This window comes from Vombatus ursinus, unplaced genomic scaffold (genome assembly GCF_900497805.2).
Source record: "Vombatus ursinus unplaced genomic scaffold, bare-nosed wombat genome assembly UNPS02014807.1, whole genome shotgun sequence".
Lineage (NCBI taxonomy): Eukaryota > Metazoa > Chordata > Mammalia > Diprotodontia > Vombatidae > Vombatus > Vombatus ursinus.
This window is the reverse complement of record NW_020954585.1, coordinates 29,882,863-29,906,926: the sequence shown is the minus strand read 5'-3', so window position 1 is coordinate 29,906,926 and position 24,064 is coordinate 29,882,863. Positions and strand designations below refer to the sequence as shown.

Here is a 24,064-nt window from a genome sequence, read left to right as displayed (position 1 = left end):
GGTTCTTGACCATTCAGTGAGGTTTATAACAAGTCAAACTGAGAGAGAACTCAGGTTCCCCTTTCTGTAAAGACTGAACAGTAACTTCTGTGGACCTTGGCAGAGGAGCAGTCACAAGCCAACAAGGGACAGAGTAATCCTGAACTCAAGCAACAAGATGGTTCAGGGTCCAAATCTTCTCAAGGAGGCATCCAGGTGCCTCCACTCTCTCTTTTCCCACTCTCTTCTCTCAACTTTTTACAATCCAACTTCTGATCTTATCATTCCACCAAGACTACTCTCTCCAAAGTTATCAATGATCTAGCTCAGGACTTCTTAAACTTTTTTCTACTCACATCCTTTCAGCACCTCTTAAACTGTGGGTTGCAACCTCATATGGCATCATGACCCACAGTTTAAGAGGTGCTGACAGTCTTTGACACTACAGAACATCTTCTTCTCCTTGATACTCCATTCTTTCTACGTTGTCAGGACAGTTCTCCTTCCTCTCTGATCATTCATCAGTTTCTTTTGCTAGATCCTTATCTGGATCACACCCTCTAACTGTAGATGCCCCTCAGGGTTCAGTCCTAGGCCTTCTTTTCTTCTCCCTCTACACCACTGCCTTAGTAATCTCATCAGCTCCCATGGATTTAATTATCATCTCTATGCTGATGGTTGTCAAATCTACCTATCCTGCCCCAGATTCTGGTGACCTCCAATCTGGAATCTCCAACTGCCTTTTAGACATCCCAAACTGCATATTCGGTAGACATCTTAAACTAAACATGTGGAAAGCATAATTCATTATCTTTCCCCCTAAATCCTCGCTCCCTCCTTCCTTCCCTTTTACTGTAGAGAGGAACACCATCCTTCCAATCCCTCAGGATCACAACCTAAATCACATCCTGGATCTCACTCCCCATATACAAGCTGTTGACAAGGCCTCTCAAGTTCACCTTTGTAGTATCTTTCATATATGCCCCCCTTCTCTTCTCTGACACTGCCAGCACTCTAGTGGTGGCCTTCATCACTTAATTCTTGGACTACTGCAATAGCCTGCTAGTGGGTCTGCCTGTCTTTGTTCTCTCCCTAACTCAATCCACTCTTCATTCAGCCACTAAAGTGGTTTTCCTAAAGCAAAGATTCAATCGTCACAGCACCACTTGATAAACTCCAGTAGGCTTCCTGTTGCCAGCAGGATCAAATATAGGATCCTCTGTTTGGCATTCAAAGCCCTTCATAACCTGGCCCCTCCTACCTTTGTAGTTGTCTGCACTTTATTCCTGACATGTACGCTGATCCAGTGATGCTGCTCTCCCGGCTGTTCCATGAACAAGACACTCTCTTGGCTCTGGGCATTTTCTCTGGCTGTCCCCCACTTCTGGAATGTTCTTCCACTTCATCTCCACTTACTAGCTTCCCTGGTTTCCATTAAGTCCCAACTACAATCCCATTTTTTTTCTGGAAGCCTTTGCCAACCCTTCTTAATTCTAGTGCTTTCCCTCTGTTAATTATCCCCTATTTATCTTGTATATAGCTTGCTTTGCACATATTTGTTTGCATATTGTCTCCCTCATTAGATTATGACATCCTTGTGTGCAGGGACTATCATTTGCCTCTTTGTGTATCTCCAGAGCTTAATACAGCACCTGGAACACAGTAGGCACTTAATAGTTTACTGATTGATTGAAGTGGCCAGAAACGACAATGGCAGGGGGAGATCAGTGACCTTTTCATGGAACGTACTGGCACTACTAGGCCCAGCCACCCTACTGAAGTGAGAGTGTAAAGTTTAGCAATAATAACCTTAGGTATATATCACTACTTGATGTTAGTAATTAGGAATAATTTGGGCAGATTGAGGGCCTCTAATCAACTATTCCCCCAAATAAAATGGGCGAGGCTGATGAAAACAACAGCCTGAAAGGGGATCACCTCCCTCTCATCCGACCCAACAATTTCCTCTCCATTACTGCCTCATGTTGATGTATCACTATGATGGGGTACAAACTATATCATCCTCTTACCTTTATCTGAAGAGTAATCTTCCCCCATTGCTGACTTCTCTCAAATCTCCCATCTCCACAGGGTTTCCACGACTAATATGAGTAGAGTTCCCAGGAATAATAGTCACCTGACTTCATACTGCTGACAGATCTGTCTTTCTACCCAACACTTTCACCTGGGCATAGAGTCTCTGAAAGAATCAAACAAGTTTAGTCCCACTCCTGACAATATTTAGATTCAATCAGGTGAGAGTACAGTGGAGTTAGTAGAGGTGGAAAAGAAACCAGGTCCAAAGGTCTCACCAACTCTTCTTTCTTCTCCTAGCATTTCTTAACCAGGGTGCTAAAGGATTGGTCTTTCAACTCCCTCTTGTCAACTCCACTTTTTAATATCCCTTGACAAGATAAAGCTTTCTGTTTTTCTTCCTTTTTGAGTGGACACCCTCCAAGAGCATAGCTCCAAGCAGGTCGTTCATGTGGTAGTAGCAGGGATGGGTTGCATGTTTAGCTGATCCATATTAAAAAACAAATTGATAAATTCTCACTCTTTCAGATAAGGAATAGCTTTGCCTATTCCTTCTTCCAAACAGATACAGGACAGGCTGGAAATTTACATGTAGAGGGTCGAGCCCACCTGAGTCATGCCTAACCACTGGAACAGAGATATAGGTATCCTATCTTGATAACATAAAACATGTGGTCTTTGGATAATTTGTCCTTCTGCTATTTTCTGAAATTCATGGAATCTGGTCTCATTAAACAAATCAGTGACTAGTGTCCCAAAAAAACCAGTCAAGCTTCTGATGCCTTATCCTATGCTATTCTTTAGCCTACAGATTCTACACCCTTCTTCCAGGTTAAATTAGGGTAACAATCCTACTACCCATTCAGAGGTGATGGATGAAATGGGCCTTCACAATGTTCATTAATTGCCCCTTCCCTCTTCTGTGCACAGGGGAAACTAGATCAGCATAATTAAATTTCACTTTGTTAATTCAATGGCAAGCTTTCAATAGTCAAGGAATGGTGGATGTTTTTAATCACCTTTCTCCATGTCTTGAGAGCATACTAACTCCTTTGGGTCTGCAAGGCTTCCAATCCATCCCACTGATGGAAGTCATCATACACAGGCCACAATTCCTGGGCCATCAAATAATAAGGACTGATGCCAGGCCACCCCAATAATGGGAGCAACCCATCCATTTTTACTTCATTGCTATTATCCCTCCTCCTAATAAGCCACAGTCTATTTCACTCTCCTACACACTGGACCCAAATTCAAGTTCTTGATCTGGAGAGACTGAATCAAAGTGGTAAAAACAAAACAAAACAAAAAAAAACCCCTCACATTTTGCTAAATATAAACAAACACTAAGCAAATATATAATATAAAAAACCCCACAATTATTCATCAAGTATAAAGAGGTGCAAGTTTCCAAGACCCTGCTTTAGGAGGGATACATCTAGGCTAGTATTCCCCACTGAGAATAAGTAGTTCATCAATTCCAAAGAACTACTCTCCTTCCTTGATACTGATTCAGGTAAGACTCTTCCTCCCATCCCCTTTACCCCCACCCACACAGGCCTTAGTGCATTTAGCCTATCCTTATTATGGTACCCATGACTAAAGGATATGAATGAGTTTTAATTTATTATTGATATTCAGCTTTATTACCACCTTAGGACCCAAGTCCTGGGCAGAAAAAATGATTCCTAAAAGAACAAAAAAATCTAAATAACCTAATATGCCTTCATTTTAAAAGAGGATTATTAAACAACAACAACAAAAACCATCTATCTAAAACAGTGTAATTTCAGCTAGTTTGACAAAGTGAAGAATTTTAAGTGATTATGGAGGAAATTTATGGACAGAGCAGATCTCCCCAAAGCACCTCATTATTTATTCTACCTCTGAGACCAGTCTTGTCATAGATTATGCAAGTATACAAAGACTGAATTTCAAATGAAAGTGAAATGCCCTATTATCAGGGAACAGAAAATAACAATGCAGAAACCATGTAAAAAAGGTTTTTTAAATTATTTAATTTTTCTTTCAATATAAACATTATTTTAAGACATAGAGAGATTCTTTTGAGGTGAAAGGTTAATGTTATGAAGAAAAGCAGACCTAAGAACAGAAGGATACAATTTATGCAATGCACCTACAAATCCATTTCCAGCATTGCAACAATCAAATGACAAATCAGTGAAAAACTAAAACTTGAGTAAAATCATATCTGTTACGTAACTGTTAAATGTTTTTCCACCAACTTAGTTCTGAAGACTTCTGCCATATAATCACAAAGGCTTTGGTGGAAATAAATCTCAGCTCTTCTCCTGGTCCCCAGAAACTGACAGACCCTTCAAAGCTTGGCATAATCTTTAAGAATCAGTTCTAGCTTCTGGCTCAGCATGATGTTGCCTTTGACCCGAAGTTTGCCACTAAAGAAGGCCTGAAATACAGAAAAAAACGAAAAGGAGGAAAGGAAAGCATGTCAATTTTGTCCATGTCACTTTACAAGGCCTATGATTTAAACAGAAAACCAGGTGAACTAGTGCTGAGACAAAAAAGATGTGGGGGAAAAAGGAAAACTATCTGGCAGTAATTTTTTTTTACATCATTGAATGGATACAAATGTTTCCAAGCCATCTGTTAAATGCACGGGCACACAGGCACAGAAAATACAAAGCAAAACAAAAGTAAAGGGATGTCCCGCCCACGCCCTGCTTTTTAATCCAAATTGGTGAGAGTTTTCTATATTCTCATTGTAGTGCTGAGAATCATGTCACAGCAGTACTTAGAGTAATCCTAAAAGCTAGAATACCTCCATAAATAGGGCAAGATAAAATGTTTATTGTCTAAAGTCATTTCTTGTTTGTTACCTATAACATTCTTTTGTAAATGGTCAGAGCTGAACTGAATAAAGTGGTATTTAAAAACTTGATGTCAATGACAAAAGAACATTACTGATTAACTAAAGTTATTAACTCATTTTCATAAACTCATGAGTACCACAGAAAAATGTACTCAAATAGCATCCTACAGGGTCGTGGTGTTGAAGACCCTGTTCCTTCCTCTGATAATATAAAGCAGCTTTCCTATATCACTTTATTCTCACAATGATCCTGTGATATATGTATTATTATACTCATGTTCCAGATGAGGAAGTTTAGTAATGTTGTCACGTTCCCATGCCACACAGCCAGAAGGCGGCATTCAAACCCAGATCTTTACTGACTCCAGGTTCTGTTCTCTTACCACTTAAGCTGCTCTGAGACCGTGTATAAGGTGCTTGGTCACAGTTTCCAATTCCTTCATCAGTAAAATGGGAGCAGTTATTCATTATGGTTTTTAAATTACTAAGAAAACAATATACAGATTCAAGGTGATTTCTAAGGTCTCATCAAATTCTAAATTTCATTATTCTACCAATATAAAATGAAAAAAGATTGGCACATTACACATCCAGATACCAGCACCAACTACAATATCTCAAAAGTAAAATTTAATGTCCTTCTAGGTCACTGGTCTCAGCAAACAAGTGGTGGCAGAGGGAAATCTTCTGGAGTTCAGTCTCTCTGTCCTAGAAATATAAGAAATGAACTAGTTTCCAAAGGAAAAATCCTGGGTATTTTCTGTTGGCCATGGAAATACTTATTGATTATAAATCATCTTTGAGAATAGAGGTGGCTTCATTAGATCTTAGTATCCCCAGAATCTAGCATAGTGCTGGGCACATAGTAAGTGCTTCATAAATATTTTTTGTATGTTACTTGATTGATCTTTTGAAATAGTGATCTGAACTCCTCTAGAAAAATTCTTTACTCCTACTTTTCTGCAAATTACTCAAGTCTGAAGATGCTTGTAAATTTAAATCAAAAACAGCACCAAAAAACATTTCCAAACTGCCTGGAAAAAAGATGTTTTAGAAAATAAAATTACTTTCCTGCCACCCCTATTCTTTAAGAGTATTGCTATACCAAAGAAAATATTTCTCTGTTAAAATATTAATGATCAATATACATTTGTATCATATTTGTTTACTAATAAATATTTAACTATAGTAGATAAATGATAGTCATTGCTATCAAGAGTAAATACTTATGTTGTTATACAATAAATTTTGTTTTGGCACCTGATATATAACTAACAATACATACCTATACATGTTTTGACCTAGTCATAGTTTTTTTTTTAATTGTCTTTTGATTATTGGGGATATACAGGTGACAAGTGAATTTTAACCATAAATTTAGACTTAAGCTTAAGTTGTTATATCCAGTTCAAGTTTATAGGACAAGAATACTTTTCTTCTTAACTTATATTGTAAAGGAGAATCCAAAAACTAATTTTGAAATTCTAATCTAATCTAAAAATCTAGCATAACAGCTAGAAGAAGTGATGGTGAATAAATCAACCGCATGGATTCATTACCTTTTGGGGGTTAAGCTTGCCCATTACAACGTCCATGAAGTCTTCATCTGAAAGAGTGAAGACTGTGTCAGCAGAACCTCTTGCAGGGCCTTGGTATAATTCTCCAGAGCCATTTTTTAGGTCAATAGCTAGAGAAGGAAAACAGGGGGAAAAGAAGTCAATTTATCTGTCTTACCTCTTTATAATATGAAAACAAAATAGATTTCAAGAGAATGCTGTTCTACTGGAAATGATTCTAAGTATTTGGAAGGAAAGCAAAATTTCCATTTAAAAGGAAAGCAACAAAATAAGTCACTGTCAATAGAACTTAAACCTATTAACTTTAAAAAAAGTGGGTCCTCGCTTAACTTTACAGTACTATTACACGTTAAAATAAAGCTTTCTTTATTATAGATTTTAGTGATAAAGCTATATTATAAGGTAGCTATAGTCAAACAATGCAGAATGGTCCAAAATGTTATTTTGATAAACCCATGGGATTTTTCATGGGGATCTGAGAGGCGTATCGTGATCAGAATGTAGAGGCCAAAAAAAAAAGGCAAAAGTCATTTTAATACACACTAAAATCAACCCAGCTACAGATTACAAGTTGTTCGGGAGCCAAACTTAAAGCAGTGACAAAATACCCTGGGGACTACGGTGATTTTACTGTGCAGAACTGAGAAAAAACATAATAGCTCTGTAGTAATAAAAAAAAATCTTCATAGCTCTAGGGCCTAATTCTCAGTTGATGGTTATTATGTTCTAACTTCACTCAGAGAGTAAAACAGTACTGGGACCACTGCTTTGGAATGTGAATAGGGACAGTAACAGTCTCCTTGTAGCATAAAAGCAGTAAATTGTAATTTTCTTTTAAATATTGCATATTCATATGCCTATGTGTCCTCTTCCTGCACAAGTATTCAGAAAAAGGAGTATATTCACTCAACATACCAATTTTAGAAGCCCAAGTGCGTGGCTAAAACATTTTTTTTAAAAAGCATGCAAAACCTTAATTAGGAGTGGTTCTTTTCAGGCCCTTTGTATATTCAGCAATTGCTCAACACAATTTCAAAGTTCCATTTATCAAAACCAGACACCCTGACAAAGTGCATATAAAACACAAACTGTCGTATATTTTCACTGGTTACTCTCAAAAAAATACAGTATCATAAGACATAAATTTGCTTAGGCGCTTGAGTGGCAATAGTCCTGGACTTGGAACATGGAAAACTTAAGTTAAAATACTGCCTCGTATACGTATTAACTGTATGACCCTGGGTAAGTCATTTAGGAAGCAAGGTAGTGCAACAAACAGAATAATAAGCCTGGAGTCAGGAAGATCGAAGTTCAAATAGTCACTTTGTAGCTGTGTGACCCAGGGCAAGGCCTTAACTTTTTTGTTCCTCAAAGTGAAGATATAACATCTCCTTCCCAGGATTGTGAGGATCAAATGAGATAATGTTTATGTAGTGCTCAGCACAATGCCTGGCACACTAGGCTCTTAAAAGCATGTTACCTTCTCTTGTTACTTTTTTTTTTTAACTTTTCTCAGCCTTAATTTCCTCATTTGTAAATTGGGAATAATAATAATACCTATTATTACCTTACCAGGTAGTCATGAGGATCAAATGAGATGATCAAATATATAAAGTGCTTTATAATCCTTAAAGAGCTATATAAAGTTAGCTATTATTATTTTTAAAATATCAAGAAGAGTCCTCCCTACCTCTGGAGAAGATGGAAGAGGAGGAGGGGTCCCCGTTCACTGAAATCAAGAGAAGGGGACATGGGCAGCTCAGGGTCGGCCTGCCTGTCACCCCCTTCTTTCCCTTTCCCTCCTCCCTCCCCTTGCCTGACCAATCCTGGAGGATCCTGAGAATATCTGGGGGTGAGGAGTGGAGGTGGAGTGTGGGGAAGGAATGAGAGAGGAAAAAAAATCAGTACAACTTTATAACACTCTGAAGACAAAATATCTGTGGTTAGAGAAACATGCTCTGAGAACATTTAGATTCTTGCTCTCTGTGGACACATCTAGTCTCATTACACTGAGAAGACAAGATACTTGTGATCCACAGTAGTTGATAATGCTTCAACAGCCTCAAAACCTTATCTTGTTTGAGAAAACTTAGACCTCCCATCTTGGTCATGTTCCATGAGAAATAAAGGTAAACTGAGGCACACAAAAAAACTATCAAATAATTTCCTTTGCTCCCTTTCTCCTACACAGATCTGGTAATAACCAAAGATTGAACAAAATTAAGCTTCTCTAATGCCTTTGAAAGAAAAGGAGGAAGAATAATTCAATCAAAATAGGATGTTGCCATGCTTTTTTAAATGTCATTTAAAAACCTGTTCTACTTATCTAAAGAGTTACATTCTAATTGCAATGCTGGATGAAGATTTCTTCTGGTCTTGCATTCTAATGTTGTCATGGATGACATTTACCACATCAGAAAATACATCACCAGGGAATTTACTTACTGAAGTAAGGGGGAAAAAACCACATACACACAAAGCTGTGATGATTTAGGGTGTATTTGTCAGGTAAAACAAGACAAATAAAAAAAGTATGTTTCACTCCACTTAAAACTTATGTTCAGTGACATGACATACTAAACAATCAGCTGAACTAAAGCTTCTTCACTGGGCTTCCTTGGAGAGTGCAGTGGGTTCCTCCTTCCTGGGGGTCTTCAAACAAATACTGATGAGGCATGTCAAAGAGGGAATTCTCGTTTAGGTAGAGGGAGATTTTCTAATACTGCTAAATACTAAAAGAATTGTTGAGCCCTAGTAAAAACTGCAAATGAAACCACACAGGCTACCTGCACATCTCTAAGATGGGACCATATAGAATGTACCCTGTCAAATTAAATGGAGCAATTACAAGTCAGGTGTAGAAGTTGGGAGGAAGGAATATTACAAAATACACTAACTATATGTACAATTTAGACCTGGGGACAGCCTAGTCCACCACTTGTTTTTATAAGGGTCATGAGCTAAGTTTCATAATAAACTCAGTCTTTACATTTTAAAATATAATAAAACATTATTTAAAAGTGTAGGCCAGCAGGATTTGGCCTGCAGGCAGTAGTGTGCTGTTCCATTTACCAGACTATAAACTCTGTGAGGGCAAGGGACCATACTCATCCAAGATTTTTTATCTTCCCTAAGTCTAAAACAATGTCTTGCCCACATTAAGTACTTACTAAATATGTGTTGTGTTTTAAATTTATTGGTACTGTGTGGGACAAAAGACCACCTACCCAAATTTGAATCAGAGTCTTGACAAGAATTTGCAAAAAAAGAATGCTGCTTTATTAGCTTTCTTGAGAAAGGACACTCCCATGTCATCCAAAATGGCATCAGCCAGAAAGTACAAGAGTGCTTTGTTTAAAATAGGTTTATATAGACCCTAGCACAATAGCCCACCCTAACCGCCTCCCTTTGGCCCACTGGCTGAGCCTCAGGGGCACAATCTATTCGCGTAAATCTTCCCCAGCAAGGAAGAGAACAAAGGAGTACAGTAACTGCAACAGCTTCCCCTTTTGGGGCCTTAAGACTTCAGTCTACTACCAAGGTCATGTAGCTAGAGGATGAGATAAACAGAATACACTATAGTTCAGGAATTTCTGCTTACACAACTAAAGAAAAGAAAAGGGGGGGGGATCATGTTCTGAGGGGTCTTCACTGATACTGGTAACCACATACCATTCAGTACCTAATTGAATCTTAATAGCAAGACTTATACTAAATAGAAAGTAAGATTCGTTATCATACATTATGGATTTTTTTCTCCTTTTGTTTATACCATCAATTTCAGTGAGTTATTGTTAGAAACAAGGAATGTCATATTTCATCTCTGTTATCTTCAGGCCTTAGTAAAGTGCCTCCATGTAGTTGGCACTTAATGTTTGTTGAATTAAAGGGTGAAATCTTGGTGAAAGTCATGAATTTGACATAGTCAAACAAGCATTTAAGTTCCCACTATAAGCCAGGCACTATGATAGGTCGTGGAGATACAAATACAATAAATGAAATAATCCCTAGTCACAACGAGCTTACATGTAACAGGAGAGCCTGTTAAGTATATAAGTACCTATATAAGTATATATAGAATAAATACAAATAAATATAACACTAGTGAGTGGATATAGATGTCATTGTAGAGGAAAGGTGACCAGCAACACCTCCCTTTCCTCCCTGTTCTCTACTTGTCTCTGGAGACTTAACTAGTCACACCCTTTAAAATAATTAGCTCATTTTTTAGCCTAGTGGCATCATAATGGTCCTTCAGGTGATTCCCTCCTATGTTTGCAAAACTCATATAATATAAATTTGTAGAATTTACATAAGATAAAAAGTTAGGAGTATGATAATTGCTCAGGGCCTTCAGTAGGTTAAATTTCTAACATTCAGGAAGAGGTTTGGCTATTTGCCTTAATTTAAATTTATGTTTATTTCTAGCTATTCCCTTGAGACAAAATTCAGGTCACCAGAGATATCTGGCTAAGGAAGTGAGGATACTATGTTATAGTATCTGTTAATGGAGAAGCATCAGCAGGGGAAGCTGGAATGAACAGAACTTTTCTAGGCCCTTCCCTTCATCTTTGCACAGGTATGTAAAACTGGTAGCTTCAGCCTAATCCTTCTGCTCCTAGATACCAGAAGGGCCAATAACCCTCAGAGATCTCTCTCTCCCACTTTTTCTTTTTCCTTTTTCCTGTTGTCCCAATCTTCTTTCTGACTCAGCTCCATGGGGTAAGTCTTTGGTTGGGGTTGAAGAGGCGGATGTCATTTTTGTTCTTACTCAGTTATTGGAGTCCGTAAACACTTCTCAATTTCTTTCTCCTAGACTATGTATATCTCTTTAATACTGCCAGGCTAGGACCCAATTCCAACTCTGACTCAAAGATCCTGTCTCAAATCACTTCTGAGGGCTGAGAGCAGACTATTTGTCCCTATGAACTAAAAATTCCAAGATGTCAGTCAGTTTTCAAACCGTTATTACAAATAGGAAGTGGTAGCTGTGTGACCCTGGGCAAGTCACTTAACCCTGATTGCCTCACCAAAAAGCAAAAAAAAAAAAAAAGAGGAAGTGGTGAGGAGAAGATGGGAAGGGAGGTGGATAGCAGTTGAAGGTATTACGAAAGCCTTCACATAGAAGGCAGTGACTGAGCTCCATCTTGAAGGAAAAGAAGGAATTCTATGACATGGACATGAAGGAGTACACTCTAGGCATGTAGGATACCAGGGATGGGAGATGGAATGCACTATGTTCCTCAACAGAAAGGCCAGTGTGACTGGGCTGAGGAGTTAAAGAGGGTTAGTAAATATACAGTGATGTTAGAAAAATAAATTGGGGCCAGGTTGTGAATGGTTTTAAAGGCTATACAGAGGAGTCTGATTTGATTCTTGAGGAAATAGGAAGCCACTCTAAAGGGAATACTTATTAATATAAATATACATATACTGGGAGTTTTGTCTCTCTTCCTTGAAGCCATTAGACTAACTGCTAAGGAGTTCAAAACTTTCCTCAACTTCCTCTGGATCTAAGCCAACTAGGTTAAAACAGGCACTATTCCCAGAAACTTGGTTAATCAACATATATAACGAACAAGGGCAAATCTAAAATCATGCAACAGAGATTTCAAATATAACTGATTTTGTTTTCTTGTGTTTAGTAAACTAACAAACAAAATGACTGCTTGTACCAAAATAGAATTTAAGGGCATTCTTTCATTTCAGTCATTTCTTCCATGACAAGAAGGTCTTAGCCATTTACTGGAGATGCCAGTGGGGACATTAATATCCAGCACAGTAATAAGCTACACGGGTCAGATTGTTTTCCATGCAGTCATCTGCAGGAACTTTACACAATGACACAGAGAAAAAGAAAATCAAGAAGCATGAAACTAAAAGCAGTGCAAACAAAGCTAAGAAATTTAATCTAACAAAAGACATGGCAGTCAGACCAGTAAGGGAACAGCAGATATGTTGGAGAAAGCCTAGGGCTAAATCTGATTATGAGCCTGAGCAAAAGAGAGACCTAAGAAAAGATAATACAATAAAAGCCCAGAAGTCTAACTCAGATGGGCAACAGGATACCATTTCTGTGGCTGCAAACTTTCAAAAGTCAACTAGAATTCAGATTAGAACCTATCAAGCCAAGAAAAGTATTTTCCCTCAGTTTCCTAAAGGAAAATTTTAATAAAAGTTCATTTTCTAGTATTGTCTGAAATTAAACTTTGTCATTAAGATGAGAAAAAAATTTGCTAGTTATTCAGCTCCCTGGCACACACGGCTATTTTAATTTGGCACCTCCTAAATTTCTGTAATGCTTTTTCTTGGAAACAAAAACAAAAACAAAAAGCAAACTCAGAAAATTATCTTTAGCACATTTTATCTTTTTTGCGCATTTCTATCCCCTGCTCCTCGAATTCTTCAAAGTTCTTGCAGCCTACAGCTCAAGTTTCAACACCTTTTTGCCCATCGAGAAAAGGCTGTCTTAGATAATTTTTAAGGGGAAAAAACATGTATGTATACACATGCACATATATACACATACATATAATACACAATCATTAATTTATAAAGATATGAAAATCTTAGTATTATAAGATCTGGAAAATTTTATCTGAATCAAATTTTGCAGACTAAAGCATTTTATATTCTCTCTCGCTATTAACTTTTTTTAATTACAAATGTCTGTCAGGAATACACAGTGGAAGGTGACTTAAAAAAAATTCCAACTGGCTCAGAAACACAAAAGATTTGCTCATCTAAAATACTTTTTAATATGCTGCTTTGATTAGCTTGTGGTGAGAAATACCACAGATCAGATTTTCTTGAGAATCTGAAGACTATCCATTCAAATGACACTCCAAATGATAACATTAATCTGAAAATTTGAAAAATAATATTCCCTCCCTAGGGAAAAAAAACCCAGTAGGCATATTTGCAAATGCCTACTTAAAATTTTACATAGTAACTCCTACACATCTCCCTGTAATGTATAGATTAGTACCTCATAGCCATTTTGAAATAATAATTAATGACTCATCCCAAATTTGAAGAAATACCTGAGTGTCTAATATGGGATCAGAGTGGATACAGGTAATCAAATTAGAATTATCCAAGTTAGCAGCTGCTCTCAAGATTAAGAGTACGGAAGGCAGAAATATGGAGAATATGGAAGCAAGGGCAGATAACTGAGTTTGAATACAAAAACAAATTTCAAAAGCATTAAAGCTCAGAATGACCCAAGATGGAAAAAGAATGCCAAGGACAAAGAGGTCTTTTAAAGCTCTATTGGGAGGCACCAGGAAGATCAAAGAACTGTTGAAATACTGCGCTGATTACATCGTGATCAATGACAGTGCAGAGCCTACTAAATGAGATTCATAATCATTCAAAAGAGTTTAGCCTAACCACACAGGAGAAAAAAACCTAAATGAATAAAGAATGATTTTGTCCAGATTATGGGATATGATTAAATGGTGAGCATCTCTTGCTGGTCCTTTACTAAAAATATTCAGTGAAGCATATAGACAATGAACAAGATAGACAATGAACGAAACAAGCTGGATTGCCTTTGGGAAATTGTACATCTCTTTCAATGACCCTTAAATAAAACTAAACCCAACATTTTAATACCAATATTCTTCCAGACATGCTATACAGCTACAAATGAAGTGTCACAATCTCTGAATAAGAAAAACCGTGGTTGTCTAAGAAGCAATGGTGATATGAAGCAGGACATAAATAGGCTGTAGCATATTACATGAAATGAACACAAAAAGCAGCCAAAATGAAATTTTCAAAGAGATTTATGACCCATAAAAATAGCTGGTCATATAGATGGTCAACTCATGCAAATATCCTATATCTCAACTCTTCTCCAGGACCACTGTTGGTCTTTATAATTACACAGTTTTTAAAAAGTATTTCATTTTACTGCATTTTCCATTTACACTGTTGTTGTCACTGGGCACATTGTTTTATTATTATCTCCATTTTACAGATGAGGAAACTAAGGCTAACAGCAGTTAGGTGACTTGGTCAGACTGCTAGTGTCTGAGGACAGAGTTGAGCTCAGATCTTCCTGACTCCAGGCCCTGTACACTATCCACTAGACCACCTAGCTTCTTCATATACATTCATATTATATATTTATACTATTTCCTCCAATTTTACTCTTTAGTCATGTTATCTTTTTATTTAAGTCTAGTGTCTATTTGGAACTCTGAGCTCTAAAAGTGGTATACCCCTTTCATTCTTTTTTCATAATTTCCCTTCAGATTCTAGACCTCTTATTCTACCAAATGAATTGTGTTACTATTTTGTCTAGCACAATAACATATCCCACATTCATACCTCTTGGTGCTTTGATTGGTACAACAACAAATATATAAATTATTTCATATAGTACTATCAGCATATCCAAGACATGACCAATAGCCTTCAATTATTTAATGCATCCTTTATTTCATTAAGAATTATTTTATAATTGTATGTGTATATTGAAAGCATATTTGTAGATTTTACTCCCAGATATTTGTGTATTTTATGGACATTTTATATGAGATTTCCTATTATTTTTTCTGGGTTTTGTTACTGTCATACAGAAATGGTAATTTTTTCTATGTATTTTTTTCATGTCCTATTATTTAAGGTATTGTATCTCCCCCATTAGAATATAAGCTCCTTGGGAGTAGGGATTGTTTCATTCTTTGTATTTATTTCCTCAGTTCCTCACATAGAGTAGGTGCTTAATAAATGTTTGTTGTTTGATCAATTAGTTTCTGATTTACTAAGAAAGCCATTATGTCATCTGCAAATTGGGATAATTTTGCCTCCTCTTTGCCAATGCCTATTCCTTCAAACTAAGGCAAAAAACAAGAAGTTATGTGACCCTGATCATGGTCATACTGCTAGCACCAGAAGCAGTTTTCAAACCCAGGTCTCTCCTGAATTTAAGTGTAGCGATCTTTCTTTATCTTAAGAATTACATAAAAATTAAATGCTAAAACAAACTTAGGCTACAAATAACAGAATAGAAAATACTACTTTCAACAGAGCTATGACCAACAAAAGAAAAACTGCAGTGAACCTTAGGGATTTTGGTTGTATTGCCAAATATGTTCCATCGTCTGTTGGCATCGGTTATCCTTTTTGGATTCCATATTACAAGTAATGAGGTTACTCTCATGCAGTAGCAACTTAGTTTATCTTAAAAGTCTTGTCAACTTGTTAGCATTGTCTTTTATCAAATATAGTTTTCTGGCTTATATAATTTGCATATGCTTTTTCTATTCCAAGCTTCAAGTATCTTTCTTACTTTTCACGTTAGTATAGCTGCAAAAATATACAAACAGATATTTTGCATAAAAAGGAATAAAATCACTGTAACCTTACATTCAAAAGTAAGATAATGTATATTTAAGGTCCTCTTCTCCAAATAACTAATACTTTGGCATGAAAATGACACATGAATTTTAAGTTAATATTATATAACAGGCTTCATAATTATATATAAGTTAATTACATTATCACATATAATATTCAATGTATCACATATTAATGTTACTAACATATGTGTAATAATATATTGTATGATATAATTGTATGTTATAATACATTATATTATCTGTTATTGTATCATGTATAATAAAATATTATAATTGTAAACTAATAATATTCACTTAATTCATTTGATCTGACATGTTTGTCTTTAAGATAACAAGAAACTTGGCTTAAAAAATGGCACGCGAAAGAACATATTCTAAAAGTACTAACTTCAAGGATTCGTATAACACATATATACACAACCAAAAAGTTGGCTTTGTGTTACAGCTGAAGTCTGGACAGCTACTTCTACAACTACATATTTACACTTAAGTAAGATATCTTTCTCATCCATTATAGGATTTTGTGTGCATTAACACAGATCTAATGTCAGAGTTCATGTGAAACAACTCATTTCCAAAGAAGTAAAATTTAAATATGACTCATCTCCACTATGAAAAATTGCATTAGGGCATTAAGAAAATCACTGACTTACTCCACTGTGCTGCAGTTTGTCCATGTTTAGTGAAGTTCCACTCAAATACAGCATTCACCTTCTTCACCAGTTCCTTTCCAACATCTTTGATGCGACAACCTATTTCCTCAAAAACAAGGGTGCTCCGAAGCACTCCATCCTAGCAAATGACACAGGGAATTTAGCATGAATGAAAAAGGATTCAAAAGGAATAATGACTGCACAATTCATGGTACACTGCAAAAAATATCTATAAAAGTGTCACATTACAGCATATACATCAAGCATACTTTCTGAAATTATCAATAAATCAGTAATTGTTTATGGGCTATATGATATATGCCCAAGACTATGCTACCATCATATTATAACCTGGAATCTGATGGTATACAAAAGAAATGTAATACAAAATACATTCCCCCAAAAAAGTTACATTCACATCAGTCAAGATATGCACACATAAAACAATTACTGAATATAAGACAGAATATAATTAAGCACCAAACTGAGTGGCCCATACAACAAATGTAATAGGTGTTCAAAGGAAGGCTAGCTCAACATGGGAGTAATCTAAGAAGGCTTTGTGAAAAGGACTGGCTTTGACCAATGAGTAGCATTTGGATAACTATATAGGAGTAAGCAGGACTTTACAAGGAGAACAGCAAGAAGAAGAGTAAAGAAGTATAGTGTTCAGCGTGCTAGGTACACTGAGGGAAAATACTCTGACCTTTTCTATGACTAGTTTATCTTAAAAACAAGTGAATTTCACCACACCATACACTGTTTACAAAGTTTCTATCCTCCAATTGTATTTTTCTAAAAATACTTACCTGAAAGTCTCTCCATAGGGCAAGAGATTCAATTAGTTGTCTTAAGAAAAATCACAATTTTCTCTTACACATTTAATCATTTCCCAACTTCTCTAAAATAACTAATATATCATGGAATTAAAACCCTTAAACCATCTATCAGTGTCTTTCCCAATCTGAGTCAACTTATATTGGTTGCAATTATTTCATCACTGATTTATCTTGATTTTTAATTCAGATTAAATCCAAATTTTTAAAATTCTAGTAGATGATAATGTAATGGCATTAACAAGTACTAATGCAGTCAATATATCTTCCCATACTTACTGACTTAATCACTCTTCTCAAAGTCCATAATCTATCTGAAATTCACCAATTAAAGAGTCAGGTAGTGCTTTTAATATTTGTGTTACCATACCTTAGAAGATACCTTAGCTGAGAGATCATCAGATGTTGGTACAAGATCCACATATGCATTTGAAAGGACAATGTTTCCAGTTTCTTGGACCTGATATGGGACAAAAGAAGGAGATATAAATTCACTCTGATCATATAAAAAAATGCAATTTTTTTGTATGTTACCACCAAATCATTTAAAGCAAATCTGTCTTTTCATCTTAAACAGGAAAAAAAATCAGAGTGAAAAATGGGAAAAGGAAGTTTCTGTAAACTGTTCTAAAAAAGTAAATAATTATGAAAGTTAAATGATCTAATAAACATTAAAATTTGTAGCATATGGCCTTTATCACAATTTATGTGTTTCAAAAATGCAGGGAAGAGGTTGTAAATAATCTATTCGATTTCCTGTTTCAAATATGAAGTATATACATTATGCAAATTAAATCTCTGAATGAACACAAATGTCTTGTGTTAAATTACTAATGTATTTATAAAAGGAATTTTCTTTTATAAAATAACATTCACTTTACCAGAAACTATCCATACTATTAATTCTGACAAGAAATCAGCAAACTCATTTTAGCTGTTGGTTATACTACATCATGTTTGTAAATTATAGGAATAAAACCAGCTTGCTGGCTAAGTTCCTAAACATTAAAGAATATATAAAGAGCCAATGTTACAATAAAAAAAGTGCTCTTTTTTTTTTTTACTTAGAGGCATAGCAGTTGAAAAAAATGGATTCATTAAATATTTAATATTTTGCCAGTTTTACTTCATATTCTATAGTAATAAACATGCAAAGGAGCAATCTATGAACAAAAAACACTTTTAGTAAATTACTTTTCTGACATTAGAACAAAAACTTATATCTGAATACTGACACTCACTCCAAATGTTTCCCAAGAGTGTCAATGTAAAGACAGTCTGGTCCAGGGGTGGGGAACCTGCGGCCTCAAGGCCATACGAGGACCTAAAGGGCTACATGTGGCCTGGAGGTCACAGGTTCCTCACCCCTGGGTCTGTTGTGTATCAAGTAGAATGAAGCGCCCACCTTCAATAGGAGAGGAAAATCCTTTTCATTTTACTACTAGTAACATACTTTTTCCAAAGAAATTTCTCGTAGGAAGCTTTCATAGCAAAAAGCATATTTTTTTCATTGCCAAAGTTTTTGGCAGCTCCTATACCAGGTGTCCCTATTTCTCAGCCTACAGAGGGGAGTGTGTGCCCACTCCCTTCAATTCCTACCCGATATTTTTAAATTTCTCCATTTGAAAGGGAAGGGATGGTCTTAAGCACTACTGGAATAGTAGAAACCTTTTAATAATTTGGCTTCTTTTCCTCCCTGGAGTATTTAGTAGTATAATTCTTCTTTGGCTTAGCCCTGGACTCTCAGTTCTACCTAGGAAAATTAAGTATTTTCCATAAGACAAAAAGAAAGGACACATTTCTTTTTGTTGTTGTTTGCTTGTTTGTTTGTTTAGTTGGGTAGCTAGTAAGGGCATGTGTATTCCAAAGACCGAATGAGGAATTTTAGAATGAGAGAACATACTTTCCATTCCACACTCCATCCCCAGAATCATATAGGGATTATACTGCTCTCTTCTCCCCCAAGGTGAGGTTGAATTCTAGCATCCCCAAGGCTGGTACTCAAAGTATCTAACCAGGGAAAATCCCACAGGAAAATTCCTATTTCTCTGGGAAGCAATATATATGTTAAATATGGATACCTATTTTATATAAATCATTAAATAAGAAAATCTAGGATAGTAAAAAAAGTATAAATGTTTTAGGCTAAAGCATGGTATGCTGCCAGTATAATAATTAACCAGGACAATTCTGGTGTATTTAGAGAAATCACACACACACACACACACACGCACGCACAAATGCATGTGGTATATATGTGTATGTACATATGTTTGTGTGCATACACACATGTGAATTTTGAATATTACTATGCATATTTTTGTTTATGAAAAATCTATATATACACATAAACATACATATATTCGTATGTAACAGATATACATATACGTATGCATACATATACACACACCCTCTCTCTCTCTCTCTCTATATATATACTACATATACACACACACACACACATATACATATAGAATGTGTGTGTGAGTGAGAAAGACAGATAGAGAGAGAGAAAGAGAGAGAGAGAGAGTGTGTTTTGTTTTTTTTAATACTGCACATCCCCATCTTGTTCTGCCTCTGAGTGCATCAGTCACTCATGGGCCCTATCCCACTGCTGAGTAGCACAGAACTGTGACCTCTTCCATCTCTGATTGGGCTCAGTTTGTCCCTCATTAGACAAGGGGCAGGTTTCATGAGAGAGGTTGGTAAGAGCTGAACCCCAAGGACAGGAAGTATATGAGTCTGGTTAGAAGACAAGGCATTACAGGGAGAAAGGAAAATATTTTGTGTAAGCTCATTAAAGGAAGAAGTATAACCAAAAAAAATTGTGATAACTTTTTTTTGTTGCTGTTGAACTGTTCCATCAAAGCCATCTATAGAGTTAAATATTAGGAGATAGCAAACAGTAACATGGCTTTGTTGACTGGTTTAACCAAAAGTAAAAGTTAAAATGGCTCATAGAATTATGCTGCTATTGTGTGTGCTGGCCCAGGAAGACTAAATTAAGTCAATGACTAGATAATTAAGGATGTGGTACACAATCCTGTATTCTTTTTCACCTTAAAAAGTTAATAACTCAAAAATTGTATTTATGTAAAATAATCATTTTTAAATGATTAATGCTATATGTACTACTTAATTTTAGCACTCACATTAAAAAAAAATCATTGTATTAACCAAATGACTCTTACAACAGAATAACAACACTAAATGCGATGACTATACCAAGAAAAACTACTGAAATTAAATTTTTGAAAAGATATTATGCAGTTTGGTTTTTATTAAATCTGTTGATATATCTTCCACTTTGTGACTTTCTCCATCATGGTTTTGATATATTGTGGGTCGACATAAGAAATTAAATAGGAATTTTTGGGGAGTTTTGCAGAAGTCACAAATGACACATGAAAGCCAGCAGACAACACAGAAAAAGTTTAGAAACTCACAAATGCATAAAATATATGCATTACTATTAAATAATATCAACCCAAATTTTACAATAAGGTGCTATAAACACCCCATTTAAAAAAAAAGAAAAGAATAAAGAAAAAATTCAGATTTCTTCTCTGGTACAAAGGGAGGGCCAAAAAATTTACATGGATTTTCCAGATCATGGTGGTATCACACCCCTAACCCCTGCAATGCGGAAGGGATAGCTGTAATACCATTGTGCTTACCTTGGTCTGAAAGTGAATTCTATTTCCTTCTTTCCACATTTCTGTTAATAGAGTTTGTCCTGGATATACTGGTTTTGTAAAACGGGCCTGAAAAACAAAACAAAACACCTCTTTCAAGTGTCTCTTTAAAATATAAATTTTCATTACTCCTCATAAAGAATGAATGAACAAAGCATTTATTAAGTCCTTACCATGTACAGAGCACTGTGCTAAGCATTGGGGACACAAAGAGAAAAGTAAAGCAATACCTACTCTCAAGGAGCTCATGTTCTAATGGAGGAGATAATACATATGAAAAGTTTCAGCTATATATTAGAAAGAAAGGTCTTATGGCACTTAGAGTATAGCAAAGCAGATGGCAATGCCTCTTCTTTAATGTCATTTCATTACATACACAAAATCATGTCAATTTATTTGAGAAATTATTACTGAATTCTTAATTTTGTAAATAAAATCACTGTCAATTGATATCTTATATACAAAATTTTATCGAGTACAAAAATAAAAATGCTGACCGTCAAGTCTAAAATCAGAAATGTGTAAGCTATTGTACAATGACTACATTTTTGGAGTAAAGTAACTGTAGGTCCTTCTCTACTCTAAAAATAATGATCAAATGAAGTAATATTCAAATAATTATATAAACAAGGAGCTTAAAAGGAACTACCAAAAGTGTACCTTAATTGCTTTGAATCTAGACACATCATTATTTCCAAACTGTTGTAAAACATGCCTAGCTGAAAATCCCAACGAACAAAGGCCATGTAATATGGGTTTATCAAAGCCTGTGAAAAAAAGAAAGCTTATTTTAAAATGGACACTCATCAATTTTAAGCATAAGCACACGATCTATGTTTCACATATATTAATGTTTCCTAAATTTTTATTTTTTGTTTTGCTTTTTTTTGTTTGTTTTAAAAAACCTTTTAAAACCTAAACTTATGGCAGCTAGGTGGCGCAGTGGACAGAGCACTGGTCCTGAAGTCAGGAGGACCTGAGTTCAAATCCAGCCTCAGACCAAACACTTGACACTAGCTAGGTGACCCTGGGCAAGTCACTTAACCCTAATTGTCTAAAAATAAATAAATAAATAAATGAAAATAAAGTTAATATAAAAATAATTTTACAAAAAACCCTAAACTTATCTTTGTGAGGTAAGTTTTTCAAGAAGGGGGTAAAATTTCCATAAGAAAAGGGTGTGAGGAGTACTTCCAGGGCAGTCCAAAACTCCAATGGATCCATGATCTTGCTGATGTGAATATTCTCTCCAATGATGCCGATCACAACACATGCACGCCTGTCAAACCTGTGCTATTCTTGTCTTTGGGGGTCCATTCCATATGCTAAGGATATTCCTAACTTTCTCCTGACATCACAAGGATATCAGCAGAATAAAAATACTAGTCAACAGAGCATTCAACTTGAGGCTAAAGGCAAAATGGAACTAAAACAGGGAACAGTTCTCATTAAATACGCTTGTATTACAGAGGGCCTTCCCATAACTAGTCAAGTGAAAAATTGTTACTAAAACACATGATTAAACAAATCGCTTCAACCCTGTAGCATGTAGCAGATAAACACACAAATCAGACTCAACCAGAAACATTCAGAAATGATTATTATGCCTATTTTCTTGAAGGCATGACTATTTCTGCAGGTGATTAGATACAGAGCAAATGAAAAATAGGAGATTGCGGTCTTGGTCCACTGCTGAAATCCAATTGTGATACATTAGCATGGATGGCACAGAGGCAATCTCAAGTATTCAAAGACTGTGTAGGCCACTAGCTTGTAAGCTATGGAAAGTCCTATTAAGATGGAAAGGTTTTTTTTTTAGGCAACTGGGGTTAGGTAACTTGCCCAGGGTCACACAGCTAGTAAGTGTCAAGTGTTTGGTCTGAGGCCAGATTTGAACTCAGGTCCTCCTGACTCCAGGCCAGTGCTCCATCCACTGCACCACCTAGCTGCCCCAATGGAAAGGTTTTGAGGAGGGATCCAGACCAGACTGCCTAGGTTCTTCAAAGAGGCTCATCACTTCTATCCCTAGAACTTCCCCTAGAGCCTTACATATCATAGGCACTAAAATCAAATTGAACAAATATTTATTAGCATTTTCTATGCGTAAGGGCATGGTCTGTGAAAAATAGAGCACAATATATGTCCCAAATGACAACATGTTATCTATTTCTTCTGCAAGGCTTCACTTGAAAAACATCTACTATCATTTTTCACTTAATGAAAAATGTTTTCCATAACTTCTGTGTAAGTATAGAACAGAGAAGCTTATCTTTAAAAAATAACTCAAACTTTCAATCACAAGTAACTTTTCAAATATGCTACTTTTTTCTGAATTAGTGTTTTTCATAAGTAAAATTAAATGGAGACTTACCTCCAAGTCTAGCAAAGCTAGGATCAATATGTAAAGGATTCCAATCTCCACTGAGCCGATATAAAACAGCCTGTGGAAAAAGAAATATAAAAATGAACTAGTAGTTTATATTTTCTTAAAAGAAATGGATACTTCAAATAAGACCAAAAAAGAGCAGAAAATATAGCTAAATATTTTAAGAAATACATCATAATTCTAAAACTAAAGTTTCTATGCTAAAATTTGTAATATGCAAATCAAATATAAATTAAATGTGTGTTATAGCACCGATGAGTTTGGGTGAACCAAAGAAATAGTTTTTTAAAAGACAGGGGAAAGCAGCAAGAACTACATCTAGTCTAGGTACATGATTTAGCTTTCAAGGAGAAACTCAAATAGGTATTCATCAATCCAACCCATTTTAAATGTTTGTGGTGATTTGAAGAAGACATAAAATTCATACAAACTTGTTTAATGCAATGCTGTAAATCAATCCTTCAATAAAGATTTGCAGAGATAAACAGCAAGAAGCTCTTTATAAACATTGATTTTCTTATTCTAGGAGAAATTGTGTGCTAATTGGTCCCGAGAAATAAAGAAACTGAGAGCCTAAGAGTTCACCATCCTTATTTATAATTCCTTCTTTCACTTTCTCTTTCTTTGTTGTTATTAAGACTATGCTTTCTGTTTACTTACATTGAAAAAAAAAAACTAGACT

The 24,064-nt window shown here is 35.7% G+C and overlaps 1 protein-coding gene across 1 annotated transcript in view; it reads right to left on the bottom strand.

Moving 5' to 3' along the window:
• Positions 1–4,011: 4,011 nt before the first annotated feature.
• Positions 4,012–24,064, bottom strand: part of HSD17B4 (hydroxysteroid 17-beta dehydrogenase 4) — a 122,903-nt gene continuing 102,850 nt past the window's right edge. Inside the window, exons 18-24 of the mRNA XM_027874972.1 lie at positions 23,368–23,437; positions 21,657–21,763; positions 20,979–21,065; positions 17,672–17,761; positions 16,466–16,604; positions 6,424–6,551; positions 4,012–4,441 (exon numbers count right to left, since the gene is read on the bottom strand). Coding sequence (XP_027730773.1) covers positions 4,352–4,441; positions 6,424–6,551; positions 16,466–16,604; positions 17,672–17,761; positions 20,979–21,065; positions 21,657–21,763; positions 23,368–23,437 — 711 coding nt within the window. The 3' untranslated portion in view covers positions 4,012–4,351. The remainder of the gene's footprint in view (positions 4,442–6,423; positions 6,552–16,465; positions 16,605–17,671; positions 17,762–20,978; positions 21,066–21,656; positions 21,764–23,367; positions 23,438–24,064) is intronic.